We start from the raw sequence: 17,490 nt of genomic DNA on the forward strand, positions 1-17,490 counted from the left end.
GTGATTTTGATTCTTCACTCACCTTGCTCCTCACAGCCAGTTTATGATTCAGGCTTCCTCACAAGGAGAGGTCTGTGCTCATTTCTCCAGGGATCCACTTCCCTTTAAATAAGGGATGCTGCTGAAATGATAATGGAGATCTCTTTGCTCTTGGGATATGTCTTCTTTTCAATAGCTTTGGGTTTCCCTTCTCTTCAGTTCCACAGATTTTTAAGGACAAATAAAATGCCCCCCGCCCCCGACCAAAAGACATCTACACAAAATTCCAACCCACAATTGCCTACTTATTTTGGAACACAATATACTGGTTTGCATATTAAATAAAAGGGGGATGGCAGAAAATGCTAAAGGCTTCACTCTTCCTTCTTCAATCAGCATTAGTGTAGTTCAGTCATTAGAACAAAACACTAATTTTGTTCCAGTTAAAGGTGAAATACATTCAATTTTTCTTTTCTTTATCTTTGATATTGCACTAAAGAGTCATGAAAGCCAAGTCTTGAAAAATGCCAAAATAATAATTTTATATAATATAAATACAGACTAAAACATGTAAATGTTATGTGTTTTAAAGTCTATGAAAACATACATTTTTTTTAAGCAGTCAACTCATTGCAAGATACTAATATTCACAATAGAAAGTTGTGTTGTCTGCTGAATATGAGACTCTGAGGTATTTGTGAGCGAGAAATTGTCAGGAAAGCAGTAGAACATTTCCTGCCCGTGGGTGCAGTCTTGAGGATTTGTAATAGCCATGACGAATCCAAAAACCATCACCGCAGCACCAATGGGAAGCATGACATAAGACATAATCTTATCGGAGTGTGTCCTTGGTTCTTCAGACAGTTTCAGATAACAGGCTGATGGAATGATAAAAATGAGGGGAGTTGCACAGAGCACACCCTGCATGTTGAAAACAAGAAACAAGATAATGTGACTAGATGGAAACATTCTTCGGACAGCTTTGAAAAGCATTTACAAAATGTGTCTTTCATGCACATGTTAAACATGTGATAGGTTCAGATGAATCAAACAAAGGGAGGAAAAATAATTCTAAGAAAGACTTAGAAATAGGCGTTGCCTTTTCCACTGGCATATTTACAAATGAAAATAATGAAATAGTACAACAACTTATCAGACTTAAGAAAATATTATCAGAAAATAATATAGAAAATAAAGCAGATAATAGGACTGACTTCTGGCACTCTTGAAATTTCCTGTATTTTCAGTTCTTCATATTTCCTTACATTCTTCATTAAAACTACTGTGTATCCACTATGGCCTTCAAACATGAATGGTCTATTTGTCATTTGTGTATAAGAGGGAAATTTTGGGAAATCGTATAGGGGCCACGATGTCTTTCTTCTTTACCTGAGCTTGTATGGAAATTGTGCCTATCTGTGTGAGAAAGAAAAACCATAACCCTAAGGCATTTAATGTGAAATAGCATTTCTAAATGCTCTTTCAAATAAAACTAAGCACATTAATTACTGAGAAAGTTGACAGCAGAGCTAAATGACTATAACTCATTCACCCTTGCCTGCATTAGCTAGGAATAAACCCAACCTAAGGAGGAATGTCAGATTTAAAATAATGAGTGGTAGAATTGTTTATTATAAAAAATACCAACAGCTATTGATGTCAAAGGAAGAGACTTTCCCCCTGAGTAGGCCTAATTCGCAATAGAAACTTAGCAAATAATATAAATGTTAACATTTAATACATTTTAGATAATATGTTTTTCTAATTATGTTAAATTTTAATTATAGTATATTTAACAATGTAACATACATTAAAATTTTATGACCAATATTCTCTTAAACCATAAAACATGTTTTTTAAAAATAAATTCTATTGTGTATATTTGAGGTTTATAACATGATGTCATAGAATACATACAGAGAGTAAAATGGTTATTGTATTGAACTAACATATCTATCATATCACATAATTATTTCTTTGGTGATGAGAGCAGCTAATATCTACTTATTTAACAAAAGTCCCAAATATAATACAATTTTATAAATTACAGCCCTCATATTGTACATTAAATCTGTAGACTTGTTAATCCTACATATCTGCTACTTTGAATTCTTTGACCTACCTCTCTACATTTCCTCCTTTTGTTTCCTGCCCCTAGTAATCACGGTTTTATTCTTTTATCTCTAACTCTATATATTAGATACTTAAAAAAGTATTCCATACATAAGAGAGATCATGTAATATTTTGCTTTATGTGTCCAGCTTATTTCACTTAACGTTCTTCAGGTCTATCCATGCTGTGGCTAATGGCAGGATCTCCTTTTTCAAGGCTGAATAATATTTCATGTTATAGACAGATCTATATGACATTCTCTGTATCCATTGATACATCAATGAACACTGAAGTTGTTTCCATCTCTTCACTATTGTGAATAATGCTTCAATGAATGTGGGAGTATAGATATCTTTATGAGGTGGTGATTTCATTTTTTTTTGAGTATATACCCATAATAGAGATTCCTGGGTCATATGGTGGTTCTATTTTTAATTTCTTTAGGAACCTCCATTCTGTTTCCCATATTGAATATTCCAATGTACATTCCCACCAGCACACTTTTCTCCACACTTCTGTCAACATTTGTTATTTCTGTTCTTTTTGATTATAGCCATCCTAAAGGTTATGAAGTGATATCATCTAGTGGTTTTAATTTGCGTTTTCCTGATGATTAATGATGTTGAGCACTTTTTCATATACCTGTTGGCCATTTCCATGTCTTCTTTGGAGAAATATCTGCTAAGGTCCTTTGCCCATTTTTTAATCCAGTTAATCATTTTTCTGCTATGGAGTTATTAGAATTATTTGTAACTTTTTAATAGTAACCCTTTATCAGTTAGATGATTTGCAAATATTTTTTTCCCAATCTGTATGTTGTCTTTTCATTTGTTGTTGCTGTTGTTTCACTGCAGAGGCCTTTTAGTTTGATGTAGTCCTATTTATTTACTTTTGGTTTTATAGTCTGAGCTTTTAGTGTGATATTCAAAAAAATCATTTCCAAGGCTAATATCAAGGAGATTTTACCCTATGTTCTCTTCTAGGAATTTTATAGTTTCAGGCCTTACATTAAGGTATCTTATCCATTTTGAATTGATTTTTGTGTATAGTGTAAGATCAGGGTCCGATTTCACTCTTTTATATTTGGGAATCCATTTTTCCCAGCATCATTATTGAAGACTATCCTTTCCCCATTGTGTCCTCTTGGTGCCCTTGTAGAAAATTAGTTGACCTTATATGTTTGGATTTATTTCTTGGCTCTCTTTTATGTTTCATCAGTCTATATTTGTGTTTTTATGCCAATACCATACTGTTTTGATTACTGCAGCTTTGTAATATCATTTGAAATCAGAAAGTGTGATGCCTTCAACTTTATTTTTCCTTTCAATACAGATTGTTTTTTCTATTTCTGTGAAGAATGCCATTAGAATTTTGATAGGAATTATGTTGAATTTGTATATTGTTTTGGGTAGTATGGCCATTTTAACAATATTAATTCCATTCACAGGATATTTTTCCATTTATTTATATATTCCATTTATTTGTGTCTTTTCCAATTTCCTTCATCAAGATTTTATAGTTTTCAGTATACAAATTTTTCACCTCTTTGGTTAGATTTATTCCAGAATATTTTTTGATACTATCATAAATGACATTGTTTTCTTGATTTCTTTTTCAGCCAGGTTATTATTTGTGTATAAAATGCTACTGATTTTTGTATGTTGGTTTTGTATCCTGCAACTTTACTGAATTAATTTATCAGTTCTAACGCTATTTTTGGAACCTTTGGGATTTTCTACATATAGGATTATGTCATCTGCAAATAGAAATAATTTTACTTCTTTTCCAATTTGGAAGCCTTTTATTTCTTTTTCTTGTCTGATTGCTCTTGCTAGTACTTCCAGTACTATGTTGAAGAGAAGTGGTGAGAGTGGGTATCCTTACCTTTTACTGGGTCTTAGTAGAAAAGCCTTCAGTTGTTCCCTATTAATTATGATGTCAGCTGTGGGTTTTTCATAAATAGCCTTTATCATGTTGAGGACTTTTCTTTCTCTAAACTGCTAAAAGAGTTTCCATCAAGAAATGATGCTAAACTTTGTCAAATTCTTTTCCTGCATCAGTTGAGATAATCACGTGATTTTTGTTTTCTCTCTCTCTTTTTTTTTTTTTTTTTAATTTTTAATTTTTATTTTTTGAGACAGGGTCTCACTCTGTTGCCTAGGCTAGAGTGCATGATCACAGTTCAGCCTTGACTTCCCAAGCTCAAGCAATCCTCCCACCTCAGCATCCTGAGTTGCTGAGACCACAGGCGCATGCTACCATGCCTGGCTAATTTTTTTGCAAAGACGAGGTCTCACTATGTTGCCCTAGCTTGTCTCGAACTCCTGAACTCAAGTGATCCTCTTGTCTTAGCCTCCCAAAGTGCTGGGATTACAGGTGTGAGCCACCGCACCCATGTGATAATGTGGTTTTTAGTTTTCATTCCCTTAATATGACATTTCACAAAGGTTGTTCTCTGAAATAATAAAATGTAAGTTTTTAATATATAAAATCAATAAGAAATGTGATATTACTTTACAACTAAATGCAAGTTTTCATAAACTATGCTTTTCTAAATTTAAAAGTTAATTTGTAAGCATATACAAAAGTAGAAAGAAATAGTATAATGAAACCCTATGCAACTATCATCTATGGTTTAAAAGCTTTTGGACACATTATTTTGGTAAATTTTTTCCAGGGAAAATAACAGGAAAGTGAATTTGAAGTTGGATGATGTAAAATTTTAAATTGTACCTTAAAAATAGCTTTAAAATAACTATATTCTCACACCAGTTAATAAAATTGCTGTGTGTTTTATACAAATCAATCTCTCCATACCAGAAATATTATGACTATGATCCCAATTATACAACTTTTTGAATTTTTACAAAAACAAAAGTATCCAGAGAAAGAGTAGTAGGGACCACACTGCATGGAAAATATTCCCAAAGTAAGAGACATAAGAATGAGAAAATACTAAAAAATACCAAAATCATGTTCTAATTTAGAATATATGGAAATATATACTTTTGCCATTCATAGCACCTGAATACAAATTAATATCTACAAAGGTACACAAAAAATAAACAAATAGTTGTTATATGACTAGAATGAAATGTATTATGGATTCCATAGATTCTATCATAATATTTGGAATTAACAGTGCTTTTTAAGTTATGAAAGATACTGTAACACTTGGTCTGTATTTACAACAAAAAGTGTTACCCTCTGATTTCTTTAAAATAACAATTTATGAAAACAACAAAAAGTAATTCAAATACAAATATGTGTGTGTGTGTGTGTCTGTATATATGTGTGTGTGTGTGTGTGTGTTGTAGTCTCCTCTTTGTAGGCACAAACATGTGGCTAATTCATCTGGAACTGTAGATTGTGAAAGTACTATCAGAATGAAAACTGCCCCCAGCTTCTGCTAAGAAGCTGTCATCAGTCACCCGTTTGGTACTCTTCCAAACTTAATTTGCTGGGCAGTGCGAAGCAATGGGTGTTCTGTTTGTTATAATTCTTAAGTGTTGAGAAAGTAGCAATTAGAGGAAAGATTATATAGCTCATATTTCTACTAGAAGGATTTCAGTTGAGTATCTTGTTTAGATACCAGCTACTTTCTTGATATTTAAAAACTCAGTCTTACTAAAGGTTGTTGCTAGAAGTCAAGATCAGCAGTAAAATGATAGTGTGGTTGCATCTGATCTATTCCCTACGAACTAGTCCAGATTATTTGCTCTATTTAATTAGACTTGCTTAGGGATACACCACTGGCTTTGGAATAATTTTTGAAATTGCTTGACAGGATGTAAAATCATAACTGCTTATTAAAAAGACAATAAAATATAGTCTAATTTATAAAGGTGGGACTATACTTATTAATTGATAACAACACTATGGATGCCAGGGCATTTTGCAGTTTGCTGGAGAGAAAGGACAGAAGCTATTGAAAATTTTTATTGCCAGTACAGATTGAAAAAGTGTCTGAATGTTCCTACCTGAATAGAAATTTCTCAAATGATGCAAGGAAGCTGGAAACTAAATGAAGTAATGCTTATACATCTTTTAAATTTCTACTTCATAATCAATCTACACTCATGAAATTCACGCCAATACTTCAAAAAGAAACTCGCTCTTGCTCAGGAAGTCTTTGGCAATTGGGACTATGGCTTGCTCACCCCAAAGACTGTAGATCTCTATCTGGGCCCTTGCTGGCATTTGGCTTGCTTTCTTCCTTCCACTGTAAACCACACATAAGGCTTGTTGAGCTGGTTATGCTGGCCACAGGCACCAGCTGCTTCATTTTCTCTCTTTGTACTGCTGCAAGTAGAAACCCATAGGGCCCAATTACTGCAGATGCCTCTTTTCTCCAATAGCAACATTAGTGCTAAGATGCTGGATTCTTGTTACCAAGAAGAGTGCTTATATTTATTTGATTTGCTTCTAAAATGAAACCTTTAAAACTTAGTGTGTGTTTGCTTTGGAAAAATATTTCATTGTTGTCTACTGCCATGCAAACAAGAAAAAAAAGGAAAGCAAAGTTCTATTTTTTTAATTTAATAACTAATATTATCTCAATTCATTTTATTCTATATTATTTGGTGATACTAAATAGTAGCATTTCCTTACTTTGCAAGACCTGATTCATCTCATCTGTGAAGCTCATGAAAAAAGAATCTTACACAATTTAAAATCTTACGCTTAGGAACTCTCAGAGTAGTGTAATGGTTTAAAATGTGAGCTTTAGGGTCCAAATGCCTGTGTTCAAATCTGAATTTTTTTACTTTTAACTAGTATGACCTCAGACTATTTAATCATGCAGTGCCTTAATTTCTTCATCTGTCAACTTAATGTAGATAAAAGGAGATGATACTGCAAAGCACCTGGTACAGAGTAAGTACTCAATACATGGTAGCTCACATTATTATTATTATTCATTTTTTATTTTTTAAGATGGAGTATTGCTCTGTTGCCCAGGCTGGAGTGCAGTGGCGCAATCTTGGCTCACCGCAACCTCTGCCTCCTGGGTTCAAGCAATTCTCCTGTCTCAGCCTCCCAAGTGGCTGGGACTACCGGCATGTGCCACCACACCCAGCTAATTTTTTATTTATTTATTTATTTATTTTTTATTTTTTAGTAGAGACAGGATTTCACCATGTTGACCAGGCAGGTCTTGAACTCCTGACCTCAGGTGATCCACCTGCCTCAGCTTCTCAAAGTGCTAGGATTACAGGCGTGAGTCACTGCACCCTGTCCACATTATTATTATGAAGTGGAGCACAGCATGCTTTAAGTTATTTCTAAAGTGTTGCATGATCCAGCATGTATTAGTTACTAACAAACATGACGCTTGATTTGTCTCTATTAGACATTGTAAGTATCTACACAAAAAAGAGTTGAGTAAAGATGTGAATATGTTCTTATGCACACCAAAAGACATACTGATGTGGAAAACACTTATTCTCAGGTGGTCTGAGAATGGAGATCCTACAGTTTATTAATTCTTACAAAGTGCTTTAAAACTAGTGTAATTGTCTTGGGCTATCAGGTCATAACAGACAATTTGGCATTCTAATTTTTAATGTATGTCTATATAATCAGGTTTTAAAAACATCTAAAGATCTAGCCTTTGGCCTATGCAAAATTGGGAAGAAGGTAAAAGTTACCTTTGACACTTGCTTACTTTCCTATGAGCTTTCCTTCCACTGTTGGTAGAATAGATAATTACCAGTCTCCTGAGGTTTTGGAAACTGCTTACTCCTCACTTTCCATTTACAAGAAAGTCCCCAGTAGGGTCCCTGACTGATTCCTTCCTGCCTTTGTATGGAATTTCAAATCAAAATGGCATCTGGATGACATAGTAACTTGGGCATTGACAATAACACCTTCACCTATGCCTCAATTCTCAATGAAATGAGTAAATGATGACTTGGGATCCCATCTGTACGGGTTTGCCCTCCCTGTAGTGCATGACCAATAAATGCTAACCGGTGGGTGATTCTGACGAGAAATTCTGTAAGGATTGAGAAGATTAGCCACTTTGTAGTGGTAGAACAACTTCCATTCCTATCTTAGCAAAAGGTATAATTATTCTAGTTCCACAAAATAAAACCAAGATGTCATTCTGCTCCAGAGTTCCCAATGGAAACTGTGTCACCAAATTGTGCCAATATTTTCTCAAAAATGTGTTTCGGGAATCCATTCACTTCCCTCTGTCTTCTTCTTCTTCTTCTTTTTTTTTTATTTTTTATGAGACAGGGTCTCACTCTGTTGCCCAGGCTGAAGTGCAGTGTTGCCATTGCAGCTCACTGAAACCTCTACCTCCTGGGCTCAAGCAATCCTCTCACCTCAGCCTCTCAAGTAGCTGGGACTATAGGCACGTGCCACCAAACACAGCTAATTTTTTGTAGAGACGGGGTTTCACTATGTTGCCCAGGCTGGTCTCCAGCTCTTGGGCTCAAGCAATCCATCCACCTTGGCCTCCAAAAATGCTGAGATTACAGTGTGAGCCACCGTTCCCAGCCTCCTCTGTCTTCATCACCTATATTGCAGTTGAACTTTTATGTTTATTTGTGAGAATGCATAGATCCTTTCTTATCACATTCATCCTTATATTCTATTGTGTGGCACATAGTAATTAATAAATACTTGATCAGTGAATAAAGGAATTAGAAGTTGCACAGGATCTGGCTGGGCGCGGTGGCTCAAGCTTGTAATCCCAGCACTTTGGGAGGCCGAGACGGCGGATCATGAGGTCAGGAGATCGAGACCATCCTGGCTAATACGGTGAAACCCCATCTCTACAAAAAAATACAAAAAAACTAGCCGGGCGAGGTGGTGGGCGCCTGTAGTCCCAGTTACTCCGGAGGCTGAGGCAGGAGAATGGCCTAAACCCGGAAGGCGGAGCTTGCAGTGAGCTGAGATCCAGCCACAGCACTCCAGCCTGGGCAACAGAGCGAGACTCCGTCGCAAAAAAAAAAAAAAAAAAAAAAAAAAAAGTTGCACCGGATCTTAAAGTCTTTGTAAAATGTAGACAGAAATGAAAGAAAAATAATTGTTATGGGAAATAAAAAGCAGATAAGACAAAGAATAATGGAAAGAATTGATATGGCTTATTCACAGGCCAAAAATTAAGACTGACTAGAGCTGAGCATAGATTTTTGGGAAGTAAATGGGAAATAGTTTTACATAGAAGACAAGATTGTAGAAGCAACAGAATTTATACTTGCTCTGGTAGGAAAATGCCGATAAACTGAAAGCAGAACTTAAATATATGATAGTTGAAACAGAGCTGGGATTAATTCAACTGTGATATTATGAGGACTTCTATTTGGATGATGGCAGTGCAGACTATAAAAGAAAGGTCTGGAGAGAGAAAAATATTTAAAGAAAAAGAAATTGTGTCATAGCAAGTGAATGGATATAACTTGAATCCTTTCATATTTTTCATAAATTTCACTAGATATATTATTTTTCAGCAAAGAAAAGTCCATATCCCCTTAATTTATAGCTATTTTTAGTAACATTTATGTGTTGTAGTAAATGAGATATACAAAAGATAAACTCTAAACCCGGGTTTCTCAACCTCAGCACTATTGACATTTTGGATCAGATAATTCTTTGCTGTGAGAGGCCTGCACATTGTGGGATGTATATCCCTGGCCTCTGCCCCCTCGAGGCCAATAGCACTGCCTACCCAGTTGTGATAACCTCATAGGTCTCTAAACAACCACTGCTTTAAAACTATATAGTTCCATAAAGTGCACAGAATCATCATTGAAAATATTTACTATTACAAACATATTTTCATTCCACTTCAAAAGTGATGCTTTTGTTAAGGAAAATAAATCTTATGTTAAATGTAATCATTGTCTTTTACAGAGAATTTTAGAGTGAAGGGGTAAATCTTTGAATGTACTCACATTGAGTTCTAAAACTATCCCAAGGCAGTCAATCAGCAATGACACAAGCGTGGCTACAGTGATGACCATCACTGTTACAACAATGTGGAAAACCGACGAAAGATTCCCACCAAAAAGCACATTGGCAATTACCTGCCGAATAAACAGATTATTTTGAGAGGGACTTTTAAAGGCATGCAGGATTTGTAGAGGGAGTATTTCACAATGGTCTTTAGGAATGTATAAAATACTACCAACAAGGCTATTAATCAAATCTCAAGTCACTAGAAATGTTCTATCTTTTCCAAAGTACTTACATATAGACACACATATCAATAACAAGTATTCTTTGTTGAACTAATAGTCAGTGGATTATATTACAGACCTATAGTGTGGCATACCGATGTTTCAATACATGTATCTTTCAAGTATAAGAGAGACTTTGGAAAGTTATCTTATTCTTCTTTCTTGAGTCCAACAGGTTACTACTAAAACAAACTAAACATGCTATTTAGATTATTTGCAGAGCCTCTAAGAAATAGCTGTCACATTTCCCTTATTAATACTGGATGTGTAATATCCTTTACTAACAGGAAATTAATTCTGTATAAACTAATTCTTATTTGTTACAATTTAAGTCTATTTTATCTTGCCTTTCCTCAACAAAAATGGGAAAGAGTTCATCACCATTTTTCATGACTACTCAGATCAGGAAAGCGATAAAACATTACCGACTTAATGTGTCCCATACTGTGATATGGTTTGCACAGATAAAATGTCAGGGAAATGATTCCTATTCTCAGGAATTAATTCTTGGAGGCATACAACCAAACTTAAAAAAGCAAGTAGAGATCAATTTATAACAGGACAAAAAAGATGAAAGAGAATTTAGGGCTAGAAGGAGCTTTAGGTATCTAGAGCTGTCTCCTTAGAGTAATCTCCTTTACAGCATCCCTGAAATATGCTTGACCTACCTTGGCTTGAGGTAGGGCTTGAAACATGCACAGGATTTGGAGCAGAATTACAGGCCGAGACAAGAGCATGAAAAAGAGCAAAGAGGTAAGAACAGGAACAATACCTACGGAGGATAAAGAGAAGATAGTCTGAATAAGTAGTGACCCTGTGCAAAAGAACAGTGAGACAAGAGTTGGAAATGACAGAAGTTCAGATACTGAGGTATCATAAAGAAGCCATCTCTCTAAGCAGTGCTGCCTGGATATGCAACATCTCCCACGTGTCACATACCACCATGACTTTGCTAATAACTTAATGGTGAGATTAATAACATAAGTTGTAATGTCTCTCCAAATATTCTCTTATTTAAGATCCGTTCTTACAGATGCCTCTATGATATCCTTGTGAGAGTGAAAAAATCACTTAGTGAGGCAGCTAGTAAGAGATATTTATTAAGGGTAGACAGCCTTTTTAGTGCTTTTATGAATTGAAACAGTTTGAGTATATTTTTGTCAGTCGTACATTTGTGTGTGTACATGTGTATGCATGCAGAATAAAGAGCAAGAGAAGGGAAAGTTATAGACACCATTCCTCTGCTGAGTATTTGCTACTGTGGCAGAGATCTTGATTCAGTTCTGTCTTCCTGCCACAGCAGCTGGAAAGCAAACTCAAGTTTCAAGTACTAAAGACAGAAGTTGTGCAGGTGAAGTGACTCAGCCCATCTGTAGGGAGTTTACCAGCAACCATGTGAGAATGCACCATCTGTTCTTACTTGTTGATCTAGAGATCAGATTTGAACCTACGTACTGGGCAGAAGCTAAAATAATACCATTTCCTGAATCTAACAATAGCTAGTAAAGTTTCAAAAGGCTCTTAAATTAAAAAAAAAAAATTAGTTCAGTCTATTTCTCCTTTATAGTCAAGGTAGAGAACTGGCCTGTGAGTTGCACATGTGTGAGGGAGAGAAGTACTAGTTGTAAAGGACATACACAGTGCTGAACATTTCCCTCTTCTGTTTCCCCGTGCAGTCAGTTCCTTATCACTGGGACTGACTTAAAGTAAGCCCTGGCTTGCCTCAAGAAGCCTGCTGATTACTTAGTGTATTTAAAGCTCTGTAGATATTTCACTTCTCTCATTAGACCCTTTCACATGGTGCACTGTGTAAACAGCCTCTAGAAACAGATCCTAGATCTGAGCCCTTTTCAGTGTGGTCCCTGAAAGACCCACTGTGAAGCCAGATCACGTTTTACTGCTCACTGGTAGAGTGGATTTTCAGCTGACAGCATAAGGGATTCCTGACGGCCATGTTATCTAATTTACACCAAATAATGAATTCCCTTTCAGAAAATATTTCTCTACAAATCCAAGTGGAATATATAACACAATTTAGAGCTGACTTTGACAATATATGTATATGTAAATAATATCCTATATATGTTATTATTTATATTATTATTTTATGTTATGTATAGTTATAAATATATACATCTACATGTATAAACACATAAATAAAATAAATCTGTAAAACTAAAAGTTTCAGTTGAACTTTGGTTCTCCATGGAATATAAGATATTTTAGTTTTTAAAAAAATAACAAAACCAGTTAGAATCTGTAGATTCTACAGCGCCTTTGATACATGTTGACTGATAAAACATCTAATCAAAAAGACAGTTTTGTAAAACACGTTTTAAACATTGGTACTTAATTTCTTTGTAAGAATGCCTTAAAAGCAACAACTTTAGTTTGGCTGTTGCTAAAGGTTGGCAGTCACTTTGGAATGCAGTTGTATAAATATTTGTGCTCATGGTAATATAAGCCAACTCCACCAAACCTAATTTTCAAACCCAACTTTTGAAAAATTGTCTTGTAAACATCTGAATATAAATTCATCTTTAAACTACATAAATGACTACATTTTATAGTCAAAAAAGAAAATTTTATGAATTACACCATTTGTCATGCCCTTGGGAATTTGCCAAACTGTATTATTTATAAATCTTCCTAAATTAAATGTGGCAGAGAGATCACCTGGGTAAAGCGTTGGGAAGGAACTGTGCTTACCTCTCTCGTCACAAAGCATTCCATAGGGTATGTCAAAATGACAGTGACACCATAACAAAATCTTCCGAATGTTACCAGGTCATCATTTCTGCAGTAATTTTCAAATAAGTCTCCTAGATAATAATATAAAATAAGTTCATTTACTAGATACTAAATGTTTGAGATAACTATCTAATAAATGAAATATTAGATATTAGATATCACCTAATGGCCCACATACATGATTACAATGCTGTATGTTTACTGTATTTTTTCCATGTTGAGATACATAAATACTTTCCATTCTGTTACAGTTGCCTACATAATTCAGTACAGAAACATGCTGTACAAGTTTATAACCTAGGAGCAATAAGCTATACCATATAGCCTAGATGTGTAATAGGTGCTACCATCTAGATTTGCGTAAGTATACTGTATGATGTTTGCACGATGAGGAAATCACCTAATAATGCATTTCTCAGAATGTTTCCCTGTCATTAAGCAACACATGACTTGTAAGTGAATCTCCATAAACTTCATTTCATTTAATTAAGAGAATAGATGACTAGGTCTAAATACAAGTTTTTGAATTCAATAACTATGTAGTTTTTCACTGATTTAAACCAGTACATGCTCCATGTGAAGATAAATCCATCACTGATAGTTTTTCTCTTATTATTTGTTTTTGGTAGATTTGCTGCAAATTTGTACTGACTTCTGAAAAATACTTTATCCATTGTCTTCTTACATCAGAATCAACTCCCTAAATTCTTGGGCCCTGGCTTTGTAAACTGGTTTCTGGTCTTTGTTTCTGGTGAGTAAGTGACTTCATTATTTTTTAAAAATGTTTGTTAAAATAAACAAATTTCCTTTTGAAATGCTATTCTTAGATCAAGAACAATCCTGAAAGGAAGAGTAGACCAGTACATCTGGGGAGCTGAATTTCCTGTGTATCATGCTATAGGGTTTCATCGAAACCTTGGGGCCACAGCAAGAAATTCCAAACATATATTGCCTTTCATGGCATCTCATGAGCCCAAGTGTAAATGCAGTGATTCAAAACTGTGAAAATATGGCTATGTCCCAGAAAGAACATTAAATTTAATAAATTCCAGACTAGATGATGGACTAAATAGACCTTGAAAAAATTCTTATTTAGAGACTATATTTCTCAGCTGCCTATGAAGAAATACAGGGATCTAACTAGGGCACAGATGTCATGTCATCAAAAAACAATTACCTACAACTGTACAGTAGTCCATGGAAGAAATAAAAATAAAACAATGCCTAATGCCGAAACAGAGTATTTAGGCTTGCTTATTTTCTGAATATAACATGCTTAGATGTTAAAATTGTGGTTCCCTTTTTAAAATTAAACTTAATTGAAAATTAGGTCAAAGTCATTCAATACTACACCATTTAAAAAGAAGAAAAACTATACCTCTGAACTGTTTTTTTTTTTTTTTTCATTAGAAAGCTGAATATCCTAAATAGTTTGCCTCTTCCCAAGATTTACTTGAAGTGGCTCTCTCCCCTCCCCCAATCAACTAGAACAAATCTACATTACTTTAGAACATCCCTTTTGGGCAGGAGGGGATTAAAACACAAAGGTGGCAGAAACCTGCTTCAAGGTTGACTGAAAAGATTCCAGTACTCTAAGAAAAAAAGACTGAAGTTCCCCGTTCACTAACCTCCACTAAAAAAAATGAGCCCTACCATCTTTCCAATAGAAATGTCAGGGAGAATCTTGAGTTCCCACTGCCTCACAAGCTGAAATTTATCTACTGAAAGAGGTTAGAAAAGAAGAATGCAGTATACACAAAATAGACTAGATTTACCCAAGGAGAGGTGGCCTGGAGGAACAATGTCAGCTTATTGCAGCCTGAATCTAACTATATTTTAAACAGTTACAGCTAGGGGGAAAATGACATCAAACATCTGTCAGCTTTGTTTTATAAAGATGTAATTATATCTGAGCAATTACCACTGATAAAAGCTCCAGGAAGATATAACTAACAAAAAAGGTTTATGTCTTACAGAAAAGGCATTTAAAAACAAAGGTCCTGTACGGACCAGAGCCCACAGGCCATTTGCATTGGCAAACTATGTAGCAATAGTGATACATGGCAATGCTTTGGAACACAATTCTTATCAGAACTTTCAAGGTCACTTTGTTACTGCACTCTAGTGGCACATGCATGTATTATATTTTTGACTGCATTTGAATTTTGTTAATCATTATTTTTTGAAGTCATCTTCCTTCATTTCCTGAGAAATATTTGCCTAAAATCATAGTGATCTATAACCGCTGTTCAGAATAAGGCAGCCATCCTCCCAAAAGCACCCAAGTTTTCAGAAAACTAAGCTAATGGGAGCTAGAGGCAAAGGGACAACTTTCAGAGGGTCATGGTTGACCAAAATAGGGGAGGCAGAAAGAGGATGGAAAGAAAACTGAATCTGAGAGTCAGAAGACTTGTTTTCTGGTTTGTCACCAGCCAGCATGAGCGAGTTACTTCATCTCTTTGTGTTTTAATCAGGGGGTAGAACTAGTTATTCCACTTCCCTTCAAAGGGTTATTTGAAGGTCAATGAGATAATAGACCTGTAAGAGCTGTGAAATATGTGAATTGTAGCCTATTGCTGGACTGTCCTGAATATTACACTACATTGATGATTGAATGTAAGGGTCAAGGGAAGTAGAATAGAGGACTGCTCAGTTGTTGGGCCTGGGTGAATGCAAAAAAAGAGAGAAATATCTTTGGAGGGAGGAAGAAAAGTTCTGGTTTTAAGGGAAACATAATGTTTTGTGATTAAAACAAATACAGAACAACTGAGTAGAAATGTCCTACAGGCAGCAGGTTGGAGACAAAAAGAAAGGTCTGGGTTAGAGTCAAAACAATGAAAATATCTGGAAAATTGTTTGAGAGAAGAGCAAACAATAGGAAGGTCTGGATTAGAGTTAAAACAACGAAAATATGTGGAAAATTGTTTGAGAGAAGAGCAAACAATATGCTTGAGACCTTTATCTGGGTGGTGTGAGATGGAGTGGAGTGGAAGATTAGAGAGGGTACAGAAAAAGAAGAGAGAAAAAAATTAACAGAGAGAAAGAATAACAATGATAATATAGTAATACTTTTTCCTCTAAGGGAGGAAAATTTGAGCAAAGAAAGGAAGTTCAGTATTGGTAAGTGATTCAGAGAGATTCAGGAGAATCCAAATCAAGGTTGTTTGAAGATTGGGAGGCCACTGGTACCTTTGAAAATGAAGCTGCAGTGGAGGACAGCCAAAAGTCATGTCCTGGGAAGTGACAGTGTGTGGAAGGACAGAGTATGGGCTACAGAACTAAATTGAGCAGTTTAGAAAGGTAAAAATTTGGAAATAGACAGCAGGGGGCAGGAGGATAGAGAGAATGGGTGGAAGAGAGTAATCTTGGAAATAGAACACTGGGCATACCTGTACAGTAAGGAGTAGAACATTGGGTATACAGGTACCAACGCACATCAACACTATAACTGAATCTCTCACTTTACCTTGGGTGAAGCCAGTAAATGTCAAGTATCCACATGTAGCAAAGAATATACAGATAAATACAGAAATCACGATGGACATATGGATAAGGCGGGACCACTTAGCTACTGTAGGTTCTTCTAAAGAACTGTAAACTAAGAAGGAGTTATGGTGGCAAATAAATGCTGCAATACAAAAAAAAAAAAAAGGCGTTATTAAAGCAAGCATCAGGGTTTTCTTTTTTAGTTCTGAAATTCAGAGACATGTACTGAGATGCCAATGAACTGCAGTTTAAATATACAAATTTATTAATATGTCAGCAAATAATTTTTCTAATAGTTCTAGAAATGAGACCATTCACATCAGGCTTATATGGTCTTTTCATGTCACTCTGGATATAAACCAGGCCAGTCCAACCTTCTCTCCCATTTTCCTTTTCCTAATGACCCTTCCCATCTTAAGGAAAATCTAAATACCATCATTTTCATTCTGTGGCTTCCTTTGCCATTTGGGACATAATAAAGGGTTTGAAGAAGTCCATAACACTTGCTAGTCTTCCAAGTTAAGAAACAAGATGACTGTAATGAGTTTTCTGCATGAGAAATAGATTTCTTCAAATTGAAGCAAATTTCAGTGATGAGTGAGAAAAGTTTGAGCCTAATTTTATATTGGCACAAACTAGATCATATGCTGCTAATAGGAAGTCTAAAACTTAGGACATCTGCTATCCAGACATAAATATGAAACATAGCACTTTTTTCATGGAACAGAGAACTCCACATTGAGAAAGGGCCTTTGAAACCAAATACTCACCAAAAGACATAACCCCGACCGCTTGAATGGCATTGGGCTTTGCAAATACCCAAGCATCTTCTGTTTTTGGTCTAGAAGGAAAATCAGTTAACTTGATAAATTATTAAAAAAATTCAAGCATCAGTATATCAGATAACAAGAAACAGTATCACAAATATAAACTGAGTGTCTTTAAGCCAGAAATTAATAAGGGGCTCCCATT

General features: G+C 35.3%; 1 protein-coding gene across 7 annotated transcripts in view; it reads right to left on the bottom strand.

Annotated features, from left to right (window-relative positions):
* Positions 1-366: 366 nt before the first annotated feature.
* Positions 367-17,490, bottom strand: part of SLC38A11 (solute carrier family 38 member 11) — a 56,948-nt gene continuing 39,824 nt past the window's right edge. For 6 of the 7 annotated variants that reach the window (XM_023217529.1, XM_023217526.1, XM_023217528.1 and 3 more), the window contains 5 exons: positions 17,289-17,359; positions 16,499-16,660; positions 12,991-13,103; positions 9,997-10,128; positions 367-900 (listed from right to left, as the gene is read on the bottom strand). In XM_023217529.1, the coding sequence (XP_023073297.1) occupies positions 607-900; positions 9,997-10,128; positions 12,991-13,103; positions 16,499-16,660; positions 17,289-17,359 (772 nt within the window). In that variant the 3' untranslated portion in view covers positions 367-606. The remainder of the gene's footprint in view (positions 901-9,996; positions 10,129-12,990; positions 13,104-16,498; positions 16,661-17,288; positions 17,360-17,490) is intronic. The other variant, XM_023217524.1, reaches the window with a different exon arrangement.

Source organism: Piliocolobus tephrosceles, chromosome 11, assembly GCF_002776525.5.
Source record: "Piliocolobus tephrosceles isolate RC106 chromosome 11, ASM277652v3, whole genome shotgun sequence".
In the NCBI taxonomy this organism is placed as follows: Eukaryota; Metazoa; Chordata; class Mammalia; order Primates; family Cercopithecidae; genus Piliocolobus; species Piliocolobus tephrosceles.